We start from the raw sequence: 17,804 nt of genomic DNA on the forward strand, positions 1-17,804 counted from the left end.
GGAGGAACCCATGTAATTTCAGAGCTCCCACATGACATCTGCACATCATGTAGCTTTATGCTTGGCCAAGTGCTTTCATTTATGGTATTTTGAGTGGGAAACATCATCTGACCCTCTGCAGAACTAGTCAGAATGCCATCTTGCTGAGAAGGCTTTTAGTAACGCAAATGTCAAACTCCCCCTGCCTTTTGAGAAGCTGGACAGATTAGAAGATTCCCACAGAGGGGCACCTGGGTGGCTCAGTCGGTTAAGTGTCCCACTCTTGATGATATCGGCTCAGGTCATGATCTCACGGTTCATGGGTTCGAGCCCCACATCAGGCTCTGTGCTGACAATGCAGGGCCTGCTTGGGATTCTCTCTTTCCCTCTTTCTCTGCCCCTCCCCCACTTATACCCTTTCTCTCTCTCTCTCTCAAAATAAATAAACTTAAAAAAAAAGAAAAAAAAAAAGGAAGCCTCCCACAGGATCAGGATGACCCTGGAGATGTTTGCCCTACTCACCTCAAATCAGGCTTATAACAAACGGACTGGGTTTAAATGGCCAACTCAGGGTCTCTGGGTTCAGGAGGGCTTGTCCAGTCTGTCACAGATAGGGGGCCGTGGCCAAAAGGGTCTGCAGCACAGGGGTCTGTGCTACCCTTTTTCTCCCCATCTCTTCGTTTCGATGTCATCTGCAGCTGATTTTGCTGTTGTCTTGTTTTCTTTGTCACAAGCCTAGTTATTGAAAAATTCCCTGAGGTTAAAAAAGCACACAATAATAAAGCCTTAGAAAAATAAATAATTCCTTTATTCCTACTTCAAAATATACTATGTGCATCTGGAACTCTAAGAGAAAGTCGGCCGGGAGACTGTTCCATCATAAAAATCAAGTAAGATAAAAAATAATGACTGCCCATTTCAGATCCGTCTGTAACCCAGGTGAAAGGGGCACGAGCTGCCAGTTGTCTTGCTGTCAGATGCCACCCCTCTGTCGGTGACGTTGGCTGGGGCTGCCTCACCGGGATTCTGTGTCTAAGAGTTCCTGGAGCATTTTGAGGACTTGCTTTGGCTGGCCAGCAGCCAGGTGCCGCAGCCGGGAGCCCATCTGTTCCTGGAGGCCCCTGGACAGCCGGCACACCGCCACGCGGACGTTCCCGCCATGCCCAGGCAGGACACCGTTCCCCGTCATGTTGTTCAGGAAATACCAGAGGACCGGAAGGACCTGACGCTCCACGGCCTGGGGCTTCTGGGGGTAAACAGAGGCCACCAGCACTGTTGGGCAGAAAAGAGGGAGAGTTACTCAAGGCAGGCTTGCTCTCTCTCTCTCTCTCTGTTTCCCTGCCCTCTCTTGGGACACCAGTTCTATCCCCTAAAGGGCAGGCAGCCCAGAAGGGCCAACTAGTCCATCAGACACACAACCTAGGGCTCGGGACACGTGGAGGGGCCCTGGAAATGTTATTTCTTTAAAATCCAGAGAAAAAAAAATATGAAGATATCCAGCCTGATTTATATTCATGTTTATACCAATCAGTTGTAATATAAAATTTTTAACTTTTTTTTTTTTTAATGAAGGAATGAGTATGTAAAAACAAAAGTGCTCAGAGCCCATGACAGTCGTCACCGGTCCCTGCAGCCCAGGGGAGAGGAAAGAGGCAGACAGGGCCGGACTGCAAAACTGCCTCTGCTATTCACTAGCTGTATGACTTGAGAAAGCCACCTAACCATTCTGAGGCTGTTCCCTAATCTAAGGATAATCATCCTGAACCAAACTCTTAGGACTGTTAGAGCTTAGATAATAAATGTACGTGAGGTGCCCAGGTAGGTAGGCAGGTGACAAAGAGTAGCTAGGACTAGTGTTACTTTAATCCACATTCCCACCTATGTGACTTCACATGAGCAAAAACTTGTACCAGGGAGGAAAACCAACACTCTCTCAAATGAAGCATTCTGAAAAATGAAACAGGCAGCAGGAGATAAGCCCAGTGTGGCCTCCCCAGTGTCTGGACACCAAACCTCACAATAAGACCAGCAGTAATCCGGGAGGCCTGAACGTGCTTTTCAACCATCAAGCTCTGCACAGACCCATGATTCAGTGACGAACCCCTGAAATCGGGTTATCCCAGCCTCTCTACCCTTTTTAATCCCCAGAAATCCAAGAAGCAGGCTACCCCTGCCAGCAAGCCCTCTGTCAGAGTAAATGCCGGGGTCAAGACCACCTCAAGAGCTACCCCAAGTCACTTCAGAGCCACTGCTCCAGCCGTCAGCCACGGCCACCATTACCCTGAGTGCATCGGTGCTAACAATGCTTGCTCTACACAGCGCGGTCCGCCTGTTATCCTGCCGAGGAGAAGGGCTGGTGAGGGCAAACAACGCCGAGAGAAGCACTTTACTTATTTATGGAGCAAAGCAACTGGAAGGTTCCCTGGGCCAACACACATCCAGGAACCTAACACTGCCTCAGTCCTGAGTCTGGGGGTCAGAGCTTTGCAGCATGACTCCATTGTTCTCACAGCACCTCAAGAGGCAGGACACCAGCCCATCCTGCAGAGGAGGAAGCCAACACTCAGAGGTCAAGAAACCTGCCCAAGGCCACGTGGCTAACAAGGGCGGAGGGCAGAGGCCCGCCTCGACTCCACGGCTCATGCTCTTCACCCCCCGCTGTCCCCATCCTCCTGGAGTTCTTCAGTTCAGAGGCTGGTGTGTTTTGTTTCATTTTTAGTGAAACCTCAGTTTGTCCTTCCTTCACCAGCTTAACATCATCCGACCCCCCAGGATATTTCCCACGGGGCCCCTCTGACTCCGGAGCAAGCCTCGGACAACAGGGGACCAGAGAGGATGAGCTGGCCCCCTCAGCTCGGCCTGGCACTTGAGCCATGCCATTTCCCATGGAGCGTGTACGTTGGCTTTCAGGCCACACCCCCAGGGCTCCTGCACCCCACACTGTGGGACCTCTCAGGGGCTCCCCAAGGTCATAGAGCCCTCAGAAAGAAAGGCAGTCCTCGTTCCCAGGCAAGGCAGGACGGCACCCAGTGAGTCAAGCCAGCCACGTTGGGGGTGAGCAGCCTCATAAAGTGGGGCAGAGAGGTGGGAGCTGGAGACAGCCCTCGAAGCCAGAGACAGACTGAGAAGGAGGCCACAGTTAACAGGAAAGCCACAGGGGCAGCCCTAAGGTCGGGGGAGGCAAGTTATACTGAACAAGTATAATTCAGAGTCTTTTTTAAACCTCCATGGGATCTCACCTGCAAACCGAGGAGACAGCTATCCCCAGAACCAGGTGCAGGTAGGGCTCCCCTGTGCCCACCCAAGGGTGAGGGGCTCACCTGCCCCTAACCTGCCCCGCGTCACTCGGCCGCGGCCCCCGGCAGGCTGCACTCACACCTGACCTCTCTCCCTCCCAGCAGCGAGGCCTAGGAAGCTCACTTCTGCAGTCAGGCCCACGTTCCCCAGGCACAGAAGGTGGAGGTCACCTGGCTGATGGTGGTGGGCCCTCAAGCGGGCAGAGGCAGCGATCGCCCTTCTGGGAGTCATCACGGGGAAGAAAACCCCACTAAATTTTGAGCTTAAAAGGCAGCTGAAGTAATTAGCAAAAGATTTACTCCTGTTAAGCTGTGCTATTATTAGTCCACACCTTGTGCCAATTGAAATTTTCTTCTCTGTTCCTGGCTGGGCCCGACTTAACGGGAGAGCTACGTAGAAACTCTTGCTTTGAGGTCTCTTGGAGACAGATGGAAAATATTTACAGTTAAATGGAGGATCTAAAGTGAGGTAGCCATCCACCTCCAGGGCCCATATATCACTCATACAAGGACAGGTAAGGGTTTCACCCAGAGAATGCTGATGTTGAGCAACAGAAAAGTGTTCCTTGTCTGGCACCCAGGTGGTCTCAGTTAGGGGGCTCCTGGGCACCAGCAACATGACACCGTGGCTGCATTTAGCCCCCGGCCCTACTTTGCTTGGAGAAGGCCTATCACCTAGGTGGAAGCCAAGGGTCCACTCCAGGGACACTAAAAGGGCTGAACCAGGGCATAGAGGCAAGGCCAAGAGCAGGACAGGGCTGTGGAGGAGTTGAATGACATCCTCAGCCAGGCAATGTGCGCTGAGCACCCCCAGTGCGGACTGAGGCTGGCACGGGGCGGGGGGCGGGGGGGGGACATGCTCCTGAGAGGCTCACGAAACTCAAGCAGGGGGGTAGGGAGGAAGGGGACACAGAAGTTGATGCCAGAACCAGGCCAGCACCACCCAGGTGGAGGAAGAAGGGTGGAGAAGGGCTCTCTCTGCAGGAGGGGAGCCGCATGTGGGCAGGACAGGGCAGAGGATGGGAGATCAGCCCCCAGCAAGGCCGGTGGCATGCTGGTGCCACTCAGGGAGGGCACTCAGGGAGAGACAGCACAGCACGGAGGCTCTGTGGCCAGGCTCCTGGGGACAAAGCCCAGATTGCTCGCCAAGGGACCTTGGGCACTTAACCTTTCCGAGCTCCACTTTCCTTACTTCTACAAAAGGGATAATCATGGCACCCACAGCCTCTTTACGAGGTTGTTAGGAGGATTCGATGATCCAGTGTGTGTAACTGGGGGAGGGGGAGGGGAGAGCCTGGAAGGTCACTCCAGGGAGCCTCGACACTGTCCTGAAGACAACTCACACAACGACTCGAGCACGGGGGTAGCACAGCCTGTCTGCATTGCAGAGGTTGGGCGCTCAGAGGTCTGGAGAACAGAGCCCTTCTGCCTCCTTCCCAAGAAGGTAGGGGAGGCTTTTGGTAAGCATGGAAGATTATAAAACCAAGTTAAATAACCTGCCCAAGAGCAGAATCGGCACGTGGCAAACAGGTCGGTACAACCACAAAGCCTAGGTCCTCCCCGTGCTGACTCCTCCCGCGTCACCAGAGGTTTCAGACCTGGAACAGAATCACTGGAGACAGCAGACTCAAAGAAGACACCGCCTGGGAGCAAAGCTCTCCTCGGCCAAAGCTTGAACACAGCAGAGCAGACGCCCGCCAAGGCCCCAAATCCCACGTAGTGCAGCCCCCGGGCACCTGGAGCAGGCATCAAGAAGGGTTGAAATCCAGCCTGTGCTCTGCTTTCCAGCCTGTGCGTGCCCAAAAAGAGACAACGCTAATTCTCACAACAGTGTTGCCGCTGACCAAGCCATGTAGCTGGGAGGCAAGGTCTACCCAGAAGAGGTGGTTTTTTTGTTTTTTGTTTTTTTCTGATTCACACAAAGGTACCCTATGGCTTAGTGGACGTCCTGTTTGCAAAGAAGAAATGCATAATATTTTCTTTTCTTTTTTAATTTTTTTAACGTTCATTTTTGAGAGAGACACAGTGAGAGTGGGGGAGGGGCAGAGGGAGAGGGAGACAGAATCTGAAGCAGGCTCCAGGCTCCGAGCTGTCAGCACAGACCCCGAAGCAGGGCTTGAACCCACAAGCTGTGAGATCATGACCTGAGCCGAAGTCAGATGCTTAACCAACCGAGCCACCCAGGTGCCCCCATAATAGTTTCTTAAAAGCTATTTTGTTTATGTACAAACCTGCCCCATTGTGGTCAAAAATGAAGATTACCTTTGGATAAGGTGGGAATTATTTATAAAAAGCAGATTATCAAGTTTTTTTAAAGATCTGCGAGGATTATTTGATTATTTGGGGGTCTAAGATAGTGGGTGGTTCTACATGCCGGGAGAGAAGAACAGAGATGGACTGGAAGGCTAGGGTGAGGAGCTTTGGGGACGCTCACCGGACAGACGTTCTGTGACATCAAGCACTGCACGGCCACTCAGGAAGCGCACCTGCCCAGCAAACGCTTGTAGGAGGCAAAGCTTGTCTGAAAGAGAAGGAGAGGGTCAGTGGCTGTGAAGCTGTGGCTGGTTCAGTGCTGTTCAGTTCCAGGTCCCTGCAACACCTGCCTAGGGAAAGAGGCCCGTTGGGGAGCTGAGTTAAATGTCCAAGTCGCAACGGAGTGTCGGGGGAAGAGTGAACGACCTGGCATAGTTAGTTACACTGGCTCCCAAAGAGGCTTCATGGACTCCCACAGATACGGTTCCTATTATCTGTGCTTCCTTAAAATTGAGTTTGGGGGCAAAAGAGGGTTGCCCCAGTCCCGGGCAAACCAGGATGTTGGTCACCCCATCAGCAGCAGAAGCATCTGGCTTACTCTGGTTGGGTCAGAGGAGGGAATGTGCGAGGACCGGCAGGGGGCAGGGCATGTTATTAGCTCTCAATAGTTTATCTATAACGTCCCTGTGTGAGACCCCGGCCCAGATGGCATCCTTGTACAGACAGCAGAGTTTATCCTCCACATGCCCCAACCCACTTTTCAGGAGGTTTAGGGGAAAGAGGGATTTTTTTAACCTTTTTTTTCTTTTTTTTAAATCATCCCAGCACCCCACACCCAGCCCCCGGAACCAGCTCTCGCTGCTACCCAGCCACACTCATGGTGGGGACTGAGGACTGGGTACTTCCCCGTCTGGCTGTTGAAAGAGTGTTTATTAGAATGAACCACTAATGGTGAAAGCACAGGCAGCTGCAGGGGGGCTGCTTTGGGATAAAGAAGCCTTCTGGCATTCTTTGAACGTATTTCTAAAGATCCCACAGGTGCTGAATGTAGACACTGCTCATTCTTCCCCATTCTGGCTGACGTCTCCTGGTTTCTCACACTATTAAAACTTGAAGTCCTGCACTCCTCACAAAGACGCACAGGGTGAGGAAAGTAGCCCTTCACCTGAGAAAGGCGTGCTAACATCACTCCCGTATGCCCAGCTCCCAACAGTGCGCAACCACGGCAGTCCCAGGATGACCCCATGGGAGGGAGTGCAAACAACAAAACACGCTCTTCGGGGGTGTGGCTGCAGGGCCCGCCTACACCTGTCACAGAGGTCTGTGTGGGTGTCACCACAGGTGCCCCCAGAAAGTAGGTCCTGGGATCCTAGGGGCTGACCCACTCAAGGTGCCAGATTTCTCTTAGCAGGGGACAGAGATTAGAGACCCACCGCAGGAAGTCTTTCCAGACAAGCTCCACCTTCCCTGAGTTCCTTAAATACCTCAGCATCCCCCTGGATGTGCACAGCTTCGCTTTTCCCGTCAGGCGACAATTCTAGCTAAGAGCTCATTCCCATTTCCTAGCTCCCCTCCTGAGAGCTGGAAGGGGTACAGAGGAGGAGATGTACACATGAACATTACGCATATCCCTGCTGCTTGCAAAAGCTCCATCCATAAGGCAAGAGTCTTTAAAATCATTTGTTCTGGGAAATAAAAGAGATGCCAACCTCTAGAACGTTGCAGTTACCGAGAAGCAGTCTCAGGGCCACTTGGTCAATCTGTAGTCGTGTAAGCATAGGTTTTTATATCAGTGTCATCTGCATTGTTTTTTCCAGGTGCTTCTATTTGTCCCACCCCCACCTTTAACCATGAGCTCACCTCCAAGGACACGGACTTCTGCCTCCTTGCTCTCCCCCAACAAAACTCAGTTCAGGACATTTTCTGGACCCAGCCAGACCTCCCCGCTCCTGGTGGCTAACATGGCCTCCCAGAGCCAGAGACAGGTAAAGAACTCGGGGGATACTAGAAAATGCACATCCGACAGACATCTGTGACAGATAATGCTCCCATGTGCCTGGCACACAACAGGTGCTCAATAAATGCTCTAGCACCACAGAAAGTGTTCAAGCAGAGACATTAAGCATACCTGAACTGGTTTATAAACCCCAGAGCACCACACCCCAAGTAGATGGCCTCTCTTCCTCTGTCTGCTTTTGTAGTGATGGCTCACCACCCAGGTCACACCCAGGTTTATTGAGAGACAGGAAAATAAATGGTGAAGGGTGTGAGCTCTGGGTTCAGGTCGCCTGGACCGAATCCTGGCTCTTCCACGTTTCTCTATATTAACACTGGACAAAACCTCCTACACTTGAGTTTATTCATCTATAAAAGGAGGATAACATCTTCCTCTTAGAGCCGCTGTCGTGTTATGATACTTAGGATATTGCCCTGGGCATATAATTACTATGTAAGTATCAGCTATTACTGCTAGTGTTACTCTTATTACCTGAGAATGTTCCAAAAGCTCAGCAATCTGAATGGTGGAGAGACCATTAAGAGGCTGGAATCTAACTTCCAAACCCTTAAAAAAAAAATCCATGTTCCATTAGCCGGAGCTCTTCACAGGCTCCTGTTCTGCACCACAAGGGAGCCACAGCTGCCACAGCTGGCCTTGGCACTGCCTGGACGAAGAGCAAACAGAGCCATGCAGCGTAGGGAAAACAGCTACAGGCTGGCAGGCCACATCCCCGTCCTCCCTGGGCCTCGCCTTCCCTCCCTGCAAGGGGGCGGAGGTCTCCGGGGCCTTGCACCTGTCCCATGCAGCTAAGCCCTAAGCGCACCAGGCCACATCCTCCTCAGGCTACTGGGGAGCCAGAGAACTTTTTTTAAAGCACAAAAAGTATGGTAGCATAGACAGTGACAGCAAAGAAACTGGAGTCAAACTGGACTCCCAACAATAAGCACAGGACTCCATGAATCATGACATGCCACACAGCCACCCAAGCTAGGTGCATTCATTGCAGCAAAAGTGGGAATGATCCATTTAAACAGAAAAACACAAGATGTGGTCCAGCATGTGACAGACCTGTTAAAAGTGACTCCAGTGTGTAATCATATGCAAATGCTCACGCTCTGCTTCTTTTTTTTTTTTTTTAAGCTGGATGCAAATTTAAACGTGTAATATGATCGTGACTCTGCACAAGAGTCATGCACGTGACTCTGCACAGGCAAAAAATCTAAAATGAAAAAAGCCAAATGTTAATAATGGTCTCTTCCAGGGGTGCCTAGGATGGTTCAGTCAATTAAGCATCCGACTCTTGATTTCAGCTCAGGTTAGGATGTCACAAACCATGAGCTCGAGCCCTGCATCAGACCCCGTGTCAGGCCCTGTGCTGACAGTGTGGAGCCTGCTTGGGATTCTCTCTCCCTCTCTCTCTGCCCTCCGCCCCCAAAATAAAATTTAAGCATTTTTTTTTTAAATAACTGTCTCTTCTGAGAAATTGAGACTAAAGGTGAAGGGTTTTTTCCTTTCAAATGCTTTATATTTTCCATTTTCTCAATAATTAATAAGTATGACTTTTACGTGATGGAAAGTAAACTTCTTATTTTTAAGTAGGAACACTGCATGATAGCATGGAATACTGGATAGTTAAAGAAGCAAAGTCTAAATCGTGTTTACCTTACAATCTCTAACAAGGGAAATCTGTACACAGGCAGACAGGAAATAGAACAGATTTTTAAGCAGGTGGTATATTAGAGGGGCACCATGGATGAGTTTCTAAATTCCTTTCACAATACCATGTTGGTCATATGATTATAGAAGGTAAAGAATTCGGAGTCAGAGCAAAATCGAAAAAGTAGATCTGAAGCTGCCCATTCCCAGCTTATCTGCACTCTCCAGCACTGGCCTGGGGCCACGCTAATCAACAGAACTCCTTTTGATGCTCAGTTTGACTGGGAGGGGGGTGGCTGTCAGCAGCCTGATGTTTTAAGTAGTGAAGTTTCTTCTGTAGCTAGCCCAGTCACAGGGCCCAAAGACAGAACCAGCCAGCCAGCTCAGGAACTGCCCTGATCCCCAGAATAACTCCCCTGAAATCAGAAGGTCCTGGCGCAGAGTAGAAAGGATGCCACCCCAAGCTCCTTCCAGCAGTAACAAAGGGCAGAGGTCAGAGAGCAAGGTGCTCACATGTTTCCTTCCTCACCCCCCCCCCAAAAAAGGGGACATGGGCAGAAATCCCCACTTGCTCTGTGGACCACCGCACCACCTGCCCCATACACCCACGGGAAAACCAAGGAACCGGAAGAGATGTGGTGACTGTTGAGTCAACTTATCACTAAATTCCAGAATCAAGAGGGACCTTAAAAGGTTGCTTAAGAAGGCCAACCTCCCAGTTTGGCTGTGTCATCTGGACTTTGTGCCAGAAGGCAGACTACCCACTGTGTGTTCTTGTTCTCCTGGCCCCCTGTTGATCAGGGAAACAAACCACAACCTGCTGAGTCATTTCTTTGTGATTCTACACATTTAAGTACTCCACAGCATTTGGCTGTTCCTCTCCAGCCTGGAGCCAAGAATCCCTTGTGGGGGGTGACACCAGCCTTGGGGAAAAAAGCTCCCTCTGCTCAAAGGGCTCCAAGCTACTTCCAGAAGGGACCCTGAGATGCTAAGAGTCTATCGGAGCCACCAGGCTCCACCTGGGTGACATGGGAAGAGAAGATTTACAACCCTTCTCTTCTGTCACTCCTGCCCCAGTCTCTATGTCTACCACCCAATCCCCTGGGACAGTGGAAAGTTTAATTATTTGCATCCATTTTTCCCTCTGCAGGCCAGACTCAGCCCATTCTAGACAGATGAGAACCATTCCCAGAGAGAGCTTGATTCTACCCTAGGTACTCCCTGGCAGGGGTGAATTCTTACTGGCAATCTAAACCCATCCACTTCTGCCCTTTCTGGATATAGAAATCAGCTAGTTAAAAACACCTCCAGGGGCGCCTGGGTGGCGCAGTCGGTTAAGCGTCCGACTTCAGCCAGGTCACGATCTCGCGGTCCGTGAGTTCGAGCCCCGCGTCAGGCTCTGGGCTGATGGCTCGGAGCCTGGAGCCTGTTTCCGATTCTGTGTCTCCCTCTCTCTCTGCCCCTCCCCCCTTCATGCTCTGTCTCTCTCTGTCCCAAAAATAAATAAAAAACGTTGAAAAAAAAATTAAAAAAAAAAAAAAAAAAAAAAAAAAAAAACACCTCCAAAACCAAGAGTCTTCATTGGGCTGTGAGTATGGCTCACAGCAAAGCCACATGGCCCCGAGAGCCGCTGCTGCACCTGCTCAAACTGACCGGGAGCCAAGACCCTGTGCTTCCCCCTTTGGGCCCCACAGGAGCTTTTTGCCAGGGATTTACTGGGCTCCATCCAACTCCCTGAGGCCAACGACATTCCATTCCAGCCTAACGCTGACCTAAGGATTAGAGAGGAAAATAGTGCCCTTCATGCCTGCCTCTGTTCTCCTCCCATCAGATCCTTTCACTGATGGGACAGGGTTGGGGGGGGGGGGTGGGTATCATCAGCCATTTCCAAGGAGATCCTGTCCCAGGAGGAAAGGACAACTATAGGCATCTTTCCTGGAAGCTGAAGCCTGCCTCAGGGTGTGGTCAGATCACAAAAGCAGCCGTCTCGCAGCCCCTTTCCAGGGTGTCCCACCCAAGTGGGTAGAGGAGGGCCTCAGGTAGAGAAGGCCTGAGCCTTGTGACAATATGAGACACCACATCCTGCAGCCCAGAGTTCCAAAGCTCCAGCGTGCTCCAGGAGGATGGCCCAAGGACAGAAAGTGGAGACAATAACACCTGGAGAGGAAAGTGTTAAAGCTCCTCTCCTCAGACAAGGGTGCTTAGCCTCTTCAAATAGCTAAAGCCTATTTTGCTTGGTGCAGGTTTTCCCAATAAATCCAGGGCCCGCAGTGATTTACCAAGAGCCGTGGTTATTGGCAACAGCAATCTCACTTACCCAGAGCAGCGCTGTGAACTAGCCGTAATTTAAAGCTGGATTTATATTGTTTGTTCTACAGCAACAAACTCAGCAAATCATAAATTCCCTTTGAGATGAAGAGAGGAAATTGACAGTATTTATGAACTGAAGAGGCAGAGAAGGGCCTGACCAGGCCTTTGATTTGTAACTGAAACTGCTTCTGGAAGCTCCAGCCAAGGACACAGCTGCTGTCCAGCCCCAGGGAGCTGGGCTCCCATAGGGTGTGGGCACCAGGAGGGGAGGGGTGCCTTTCGGTGTTTCCAGCCTCACCACGGGGATGCTCTGTGGGTTCTCAAGGCAGGACATTGCTCTGTGCTCATCGGGACATACAGCAACAAGGCCAAAAAGGTGGTTCTCCGAGCATAAGCTTGGTCACATAGAGTCAAGAGTGGTTTGAAAACCCTTGGTTCCTCTGGTCTGGACATGACCGTACTCATGTGCTACATCACACACACATCTGCACTTCAGTCTGCGTCTTAGATACACCAAATATCACTTTCTAATCATCTACAAAAGGCATAGAGAACAGAAGCGGATGTACCCCAAATTCCACCCGATGTTGGAGAACCAAGATGTGTTAGTGCGAAGCACATAGGACTTAAGGAGCTCTTGCCTTCCCTGATGTCTCTCCCATTGCCCCCCCCCTTTTCCTTTTCATCCCACCCCCACCTCCACTCCCCCTTCACCCTCCACCCCTCATCCTAAATTCCTCCCTCCCTGAGCCCTGGCCCCGAACAGTCTTTCTCAAAGGCAATGCTTGTCCATCCCATGCTCAAAAGCCAGTGGGATCCCAGCCTGACTCCTGTATCAGACAATCAATCAGTGGACCTGGGTCCACTCACCCATCTACTTTGTCCTCCCCAGCAGACTTGCTCTGCTCTCTCACCGCCATCTGGCCTGGTCCCCATACAAGCCACACCCACTGTTACCATCTCTACACTGTTTCCAGCTTCTTCCTGGTAACCCTGACCTATTTTTCCTTCCATGCCCTGTTGGCTCAATCACTTCAGTACTGTGTGACCCTGGCTGAGTCATTTCTGTCACATGTACTATGAGGAGGCAAGACTAGATCATCTCCACATCTCTTCCACTCCTACCGTCGAGGACCCTCAGGTGGCTGTGACATGGAAAAGCCTGCCAACCATGTCCTGGGCTGTCCACCCCCATCCTTTGCAGCCTCCAGGGAAACATTTGGCCTGAAAGCCCCAGTGCCTGTTAGCACTGTGCTGATTCCCAGCAGGAAGGGTGAGCCCACCCCGCAGAGGGCTCAGGGAGCAAGCCCACTGCATAATGGAGCCAAGCAGGGCTGTGGCAGGAGGCTCACCCAGGCTCTCAATCATGGCGTCCAGCGCAGCTGTGGCAGCGGTATAAATCCCCGAGTTCTTGGAGTTGAGGTTGTCTGCAACAGCGATGATGATGGACAGCAGCATAGGGTGTAAGCTTTCTTTGAGGAGGGGGATCATCTTGGCAAGGGACTCCAGGGCCCACTGGTTCACTTTCTTGTTGGAGTCCTGAAGCCTTGGGGTGAAAGCATCAAAGACCTATTGAGGAAACAGAAACCAAGAGCCCATGGGAACCCAGGCTGGGCAGGAGGCCCACAACCCAACCAACCACCCTTGGCAGGGATTCCTCCTGCCTTCCTGGTCATCCAAACTACACCAGAACATTCTCAGTGACGAGGAGCTTACTTCCTCAAAAGGGAAAGAGGGGAAGAGGGCAAGAACAACTGTATATTGAGCACTCATTGCGTCAAAGCATCTAGAGCATCCCGTTAGGTACCCTGCACTCTCACGGAACGATCCAAACCGATGAAGCATGCATTCCCATCCTCAGTTTACTATTAAAAACAAAACAAAAACTGAGGCAGAAAAAGGTTCACTAACTTTCCCCAGATCACACAGCGAGGCTGCTGACTTCAAGCCTGTGCCCTAAGTACTCTGCTACATGGCTTGACCATCAGCAGCCTCAGTCCTGGAAGAAGCAAACATCTGCCCCTGCTTCCAGCCTGTGAAAGGCCTGTGCTTGCTCCTAACCCACCTGTCCAGCCATCATGGCCAGTCCCCTGGCCAACACATACTCTGCCCCCAAACATCATGTGCCTGGCTAGACCAGGAGCAGCCTTCAGCCGTGGCATCCTCTACCTCTAGCTTCCCCCCCCGCCCCCCCCCGCTCCCCCCCCCCCCCCCGCCACCCTGCTATAAACCTGCTAGAGGGATGAGAGATGCCAGGACATCTCTGGGTGGTCCCAAGGGGCCTGGCAAGAGGTGATGCCCTTGCCCCCTTGGCTACTTCCAGGCAGTCCCACAGCGTTACCAAGGCAACTGGATAGCAGGTACTTTTCGGGCTCCCTTTACCCTGAGGGGTCTGGCACAATGTCAAACCCTGTCCTGAGTTTTCCAAATTGAATTTGCACCCACAGGGGACAGCCAGGTGAGACAGCAGGGAAGGGGCAGCACTCACCTGGACCAGGTTGGCGGTGATGAGCTCTGGCTCAGCCTTGCAGCGCTCCAGGAGCCGCCCCACGCCCTCCATCCGAGACTGATATTCTCTGGCCTCCAGCAGTCGCGTCAGCTCCCGAAGCCATTCCACCACCTCCGGGCCACTGTGCATGGAAGGCCGTAGCCCTGCCAGCCGAGGGCCATTGGAACTGAGCCTACGCAGAAGGAACTTCTGACCTGGGCAAGCCCCAGAAGATGGATGCACCTCTTGTCCCATGACCCTCCCAGACAGGTGGAACTGAGACAGGAGTGTCACCTGCAGCTTAGTCCACCCCCAGCTTTCCACCCGCTGCTTGAGGACACTGGCCCCAGAACTCTGGAAATGCCTTTTCCTCAGGGCAAAACAATCGGGTTGCCTAGAGGCCCATCCTTTCATCAGGGGACAGGGCTCTCTCTTCCTGCCTTTTTTTCTCTTTTCAGAAAACATGTGAAGAATGGGGGATGGGTATCAGAGCGAGAAGCGGGAGTCCACGAAAGAATGACTGCACATTTAATGTAGGAGTGAGGAAAGGTCTTGCCAGCTGACTGTGTCCTGAGCCCTGGTTGCCTAGGCCCTGCCCTTCTCCAGTGACCAAGGAAATGTTAAGACTCCCTGTTCTATCATTGTGGGGGCACATAGCTATAGTATCCCCTGATCCAGTGCAGCCAGTATGAGAGCAGTTCCAAACAGGACTCCTATCCCCCACCCCAGCTCAGAACCCGGCTCTCTGAGCTCATGCCCTGCACCCAAGTCCCCTCTGAAAGAGCCCAACACCATCCATTCTGTCATTCAGTCCTACACTCCACACTGTTTGCCCACTGAGTGCCAGGAGCTGTACTGGGCACCGAGAAGAGGGACGTGAAAGACACGCCCTTTGCCTTAAGGAGCTCACAGACCAATGGGAGACAGGTGGGTCAACCGGCTGACAGAGTACTGAAGAACAGAGGGCACAGAGAGAGCCTCGGGGAGACGGTGACAGTGATCCGAATCTTGTGGAGTCTTGCAGAATAAACAGGCATGTTCTAGATGCAGGTGGCTCAGCATAAGCAAAGAAAGGCTCAGTAGGAGATAGGATGGTGGGGAAGGGGGATGGGCAGGGAACATGAGCTGCTCCGGTCTGGCTGAGAGACTGTGTGTAGGAGAGAGCAGGAAGCTAATCTTAAAGAGGTGACAGGGGCTTTCCTGGGCGCCTGCTAAGGAGTTCAGATATGATCCCTCCCCGACACCACAGAAGAAGTTTGAGTTTCAGGCACATCAGTGATCAGGAGGTTTCTGCTTGGTTTCGGCTCCTCCCAGCACCTACCCACCCTCCAGCCTCTCTGCCCATTCCCTCTCATCTACCTTCCTCCCAGCTCTGCCTCTAAATTTGTCCCAGGCAGGGCACCCTGATGGCAAAAGGGTGTGCTGCTCTAAGCAGGTGGAGAAACACTGAGTGCCCACAGAGGGCCTGGCCAGCAACATGCCCCGCCTGTACGAGTGGAACTGCACCCCACTTGGCAAGACTGCAGCGGCCAACTTCTACTGGCAAGTGCTTCCGGTCCCACAATGTGGTCTCCCTGAGATTTGGGTGGGGAACACCTCCTATAAATTCACCCATGAGTGCTGCAGACCCAACTAGGTCTCCACCGTAGCCCAGATCCACACAGACTCCCAGAGCCACCCCTGGCCCAGGGCAAGCAGGACGTCTGTGTCGTCAGCCTTCGATGAAAGCTGCAGGGAGACAGGCGCAGCCATACCCATCCTTGCCGGGCAGCCCGTTCTCACACAGCACCAGACTCCTTGATACCTTGCGGCCTTTGGCAGATGGAAGTCCATCACTGTCTTCTATTCCCTTGAAAAATGCACACAGAACATGAGCCAAAGGGGTGGCCCTCTGGGGAACTGCCGGCCACTCCAGGCTACACCATAAGGAAAGGAATAACCCCTTCCACCTGGCGAGCCTCGGAGGGAACAGCCGAGCCTTCCGGAGCCCTGGTAGTCAGGGCAGGGGTCAAGATCCTCACTGAACAGGAGACAGTGTGGACGCCCAGCAACTCAAGGGACACAGGCAGAGAGGAGCACAACCAGGTCCGAGCATAGAGCAAGGAAATCACATTTATCCCACCAGGCAGGAGTTGTGAGTGAAATGGAAGCCTCTGGAGTGCACACTCCCCTGACCGGCCCAGCTCTGATCTCCACCCTGACCTGCTCGTGCCCCCGACTCACCCGCTGCTTAATGGCAGCCATGACCTTCCGCAGGTCGTGGGACGGGAGGCTCTGCTTCAGAAATGCATCAAACTTCGTGTTCGACATCAAGATATTCACCATCTTCCGGCCATAAAACCTGCCACAAGAGAAAGAAAGGGATGAAAAAATAGCCATAGAAATGCATCATAAATCTGCTTTACAGATTTACAAAAGTTTTCTAATTGTAGTAACAGAGTTTTTAATACTTTTTCTAATGAAGACAGGAATCGCTAATTGAGCAGTTAAAAACTAGATTCATAAAAGAATAAACATCACCCAAAGCCCCATTACCAAGAGAAAACTACTATTAAATTTTTACATATTTCCATGTAGTCTTTCTGATGCGTATACATTTTCTTTGCTATCAGAATGTATATACAACTTGCCTCTGGTTTTTTTCACTTTATCATTAATCATCTTCCCATGTCATCCTTTTTAGTGCATTCATAATATTCCTTTGGATGACTATACTGAAACGTACTTAACTTTTTCTAGTATGGGGCATCTAGAAATCTGAGGAAGGGTGCAGTGGGGCAGTATGGGAGGAAGTGGTCAGCTCTACCTGGTGAACAGTGCTGGGTGGAGGGGGCGGGGAATCAAGGAAGACTTCATAGAAGAGGTGACCCTTAGACTGGGACACAAAAGATGAGTAGGAGTTCAAGATTGAGACGGATTAGGGGGTAAGAGGGTGGTGGAGGGGTGTCATTCTAGGATCCATTATATGGTCTGACATGTCAGCAGGCTTGTGGTTGGAAAACAACAGGCAAGACCTAGATGCGGGATAGAATACAGAGAAGGTACGACCCAATTTCTCAAAACATGAAGGAGTTGGGCTTTAACCTGCGTGCAGTGGGAAGCTGAAGAATGATCAGAATTGCACTGAAGTCGATTATGTCTCTGGCAGCAGTGTGGAGGATGCGTCTCTGTGGACAAGGCAGGGGGGAGGGGGGCAGGGGACCTGCTAAGAGGCCACCGTAATAGTCCAGGCGAGAGATGATGAAGTCCTGAAATAAGGCGGTAGAGTGGGAGTAAGGAGGGGTGGTCAGATTCAGGACATGCCGAGAAAGTTGAAACTTCAGGGTATGGGAGCTGATTGGAGGTGGAGCTCAAAGCATCTTCCGTTCTCGTATTTCACTCAACCTAAGACTCCACTGATCATAAAATGCACCATTGACTTATTTTCCACTAAGGAAAAACAGAAACAGAAAACACTGGCAATTTCCACTGCCTTCTATGACACTGCCCCATGTCGGAAGGCAACCCTTCTCTGTATTATCTCAGAAACGGAGTTAACGTTACTTTTAGGTAGTGCCCTTCCCTCCTTAGGTTGGGTAAACTACTTGGTTTGTGGTGGCCTTGTAAGAAAATGTGGAATTTGGTTATTCCTTCCATGATGACTGTTTGCATTAATATCTAATTTATGTCCCATCTCTCTATTTCCATACCTTTTCTCATACACCATAACTTTTCATTTCAATGCTGAATAAGAGTGTAATATTTCCAAGACATTTTAGAGAGCAATTAAACTCAACAAGTCCCCACAGAGCATCCACGGTGACTTCTTAAAATAAATATAAAA

The 17,804-nt window shown here is 51.4% G+C and overlaps 1 protein-coding gene across 3 annotated transcripts in view; it reads right to left on the minus strand.

The window, feature by feature from the left end:
• Window positions 1-765: 765 nt before the first annotated feature.
• Window positions 766-17,804, minus strand: part of TOGARAM2 (TOG array regulator of axonemal microtubules 2) — a 51,131-nt gene continuing 34,092 nt past the window's right edge. For 2 of the 3 annotated variants that reach the window (XM_019448497.2, XM_019448507.2), the window contains exons 16-21: window positions 16,205-16,322; window positions 15,736-15,830; window positions 13,982-14,174; window positions 12,846-13,062; window positions 5,710-5,796; window positions 766-1,251 (exon numbers count right to left, since the gene is read on the minus strand). In XM_019448497.2, the coding sequence (XP_019304042.2) occupies window positions 995-1,251; window positions 5,710-5,796; window positions 12,846-13,062; window positions 13,982-14,174; window positions 15,736-15,830; window positions 16,205-16,322 (967 nt within the window). In that variant the 3' untranslated portion in view covers window positions 766-994. The remainder of the gene's footprint in view (window positions 1,252-5,709; window positions 5,797-12,845; window positions 13,063-13,981; window positions 14,175-15,735; window positions 15,831-16,204; window positions 16,323-17,804) is intronic. The other variant, XR_002079726.2, reaches the window with a different exon arrangement.

The sequence above is a fragment of the Panthera pardus genome, unplaced genomic scaffold, assembly GCF_024362965.1.
Source record: "Panthera pardus isolate Hobbes unplaced genomic scaffold, ASM2436296v1 HiC_scaffold_26, whole genome shotgun sequence".
In the NCBI taxonomy this organism is placed as follows: Eukaryota; Metazoa; Chordata; class Mammalia; order Carnivora; family Felidae; genus Panthera; species Panthera pardus.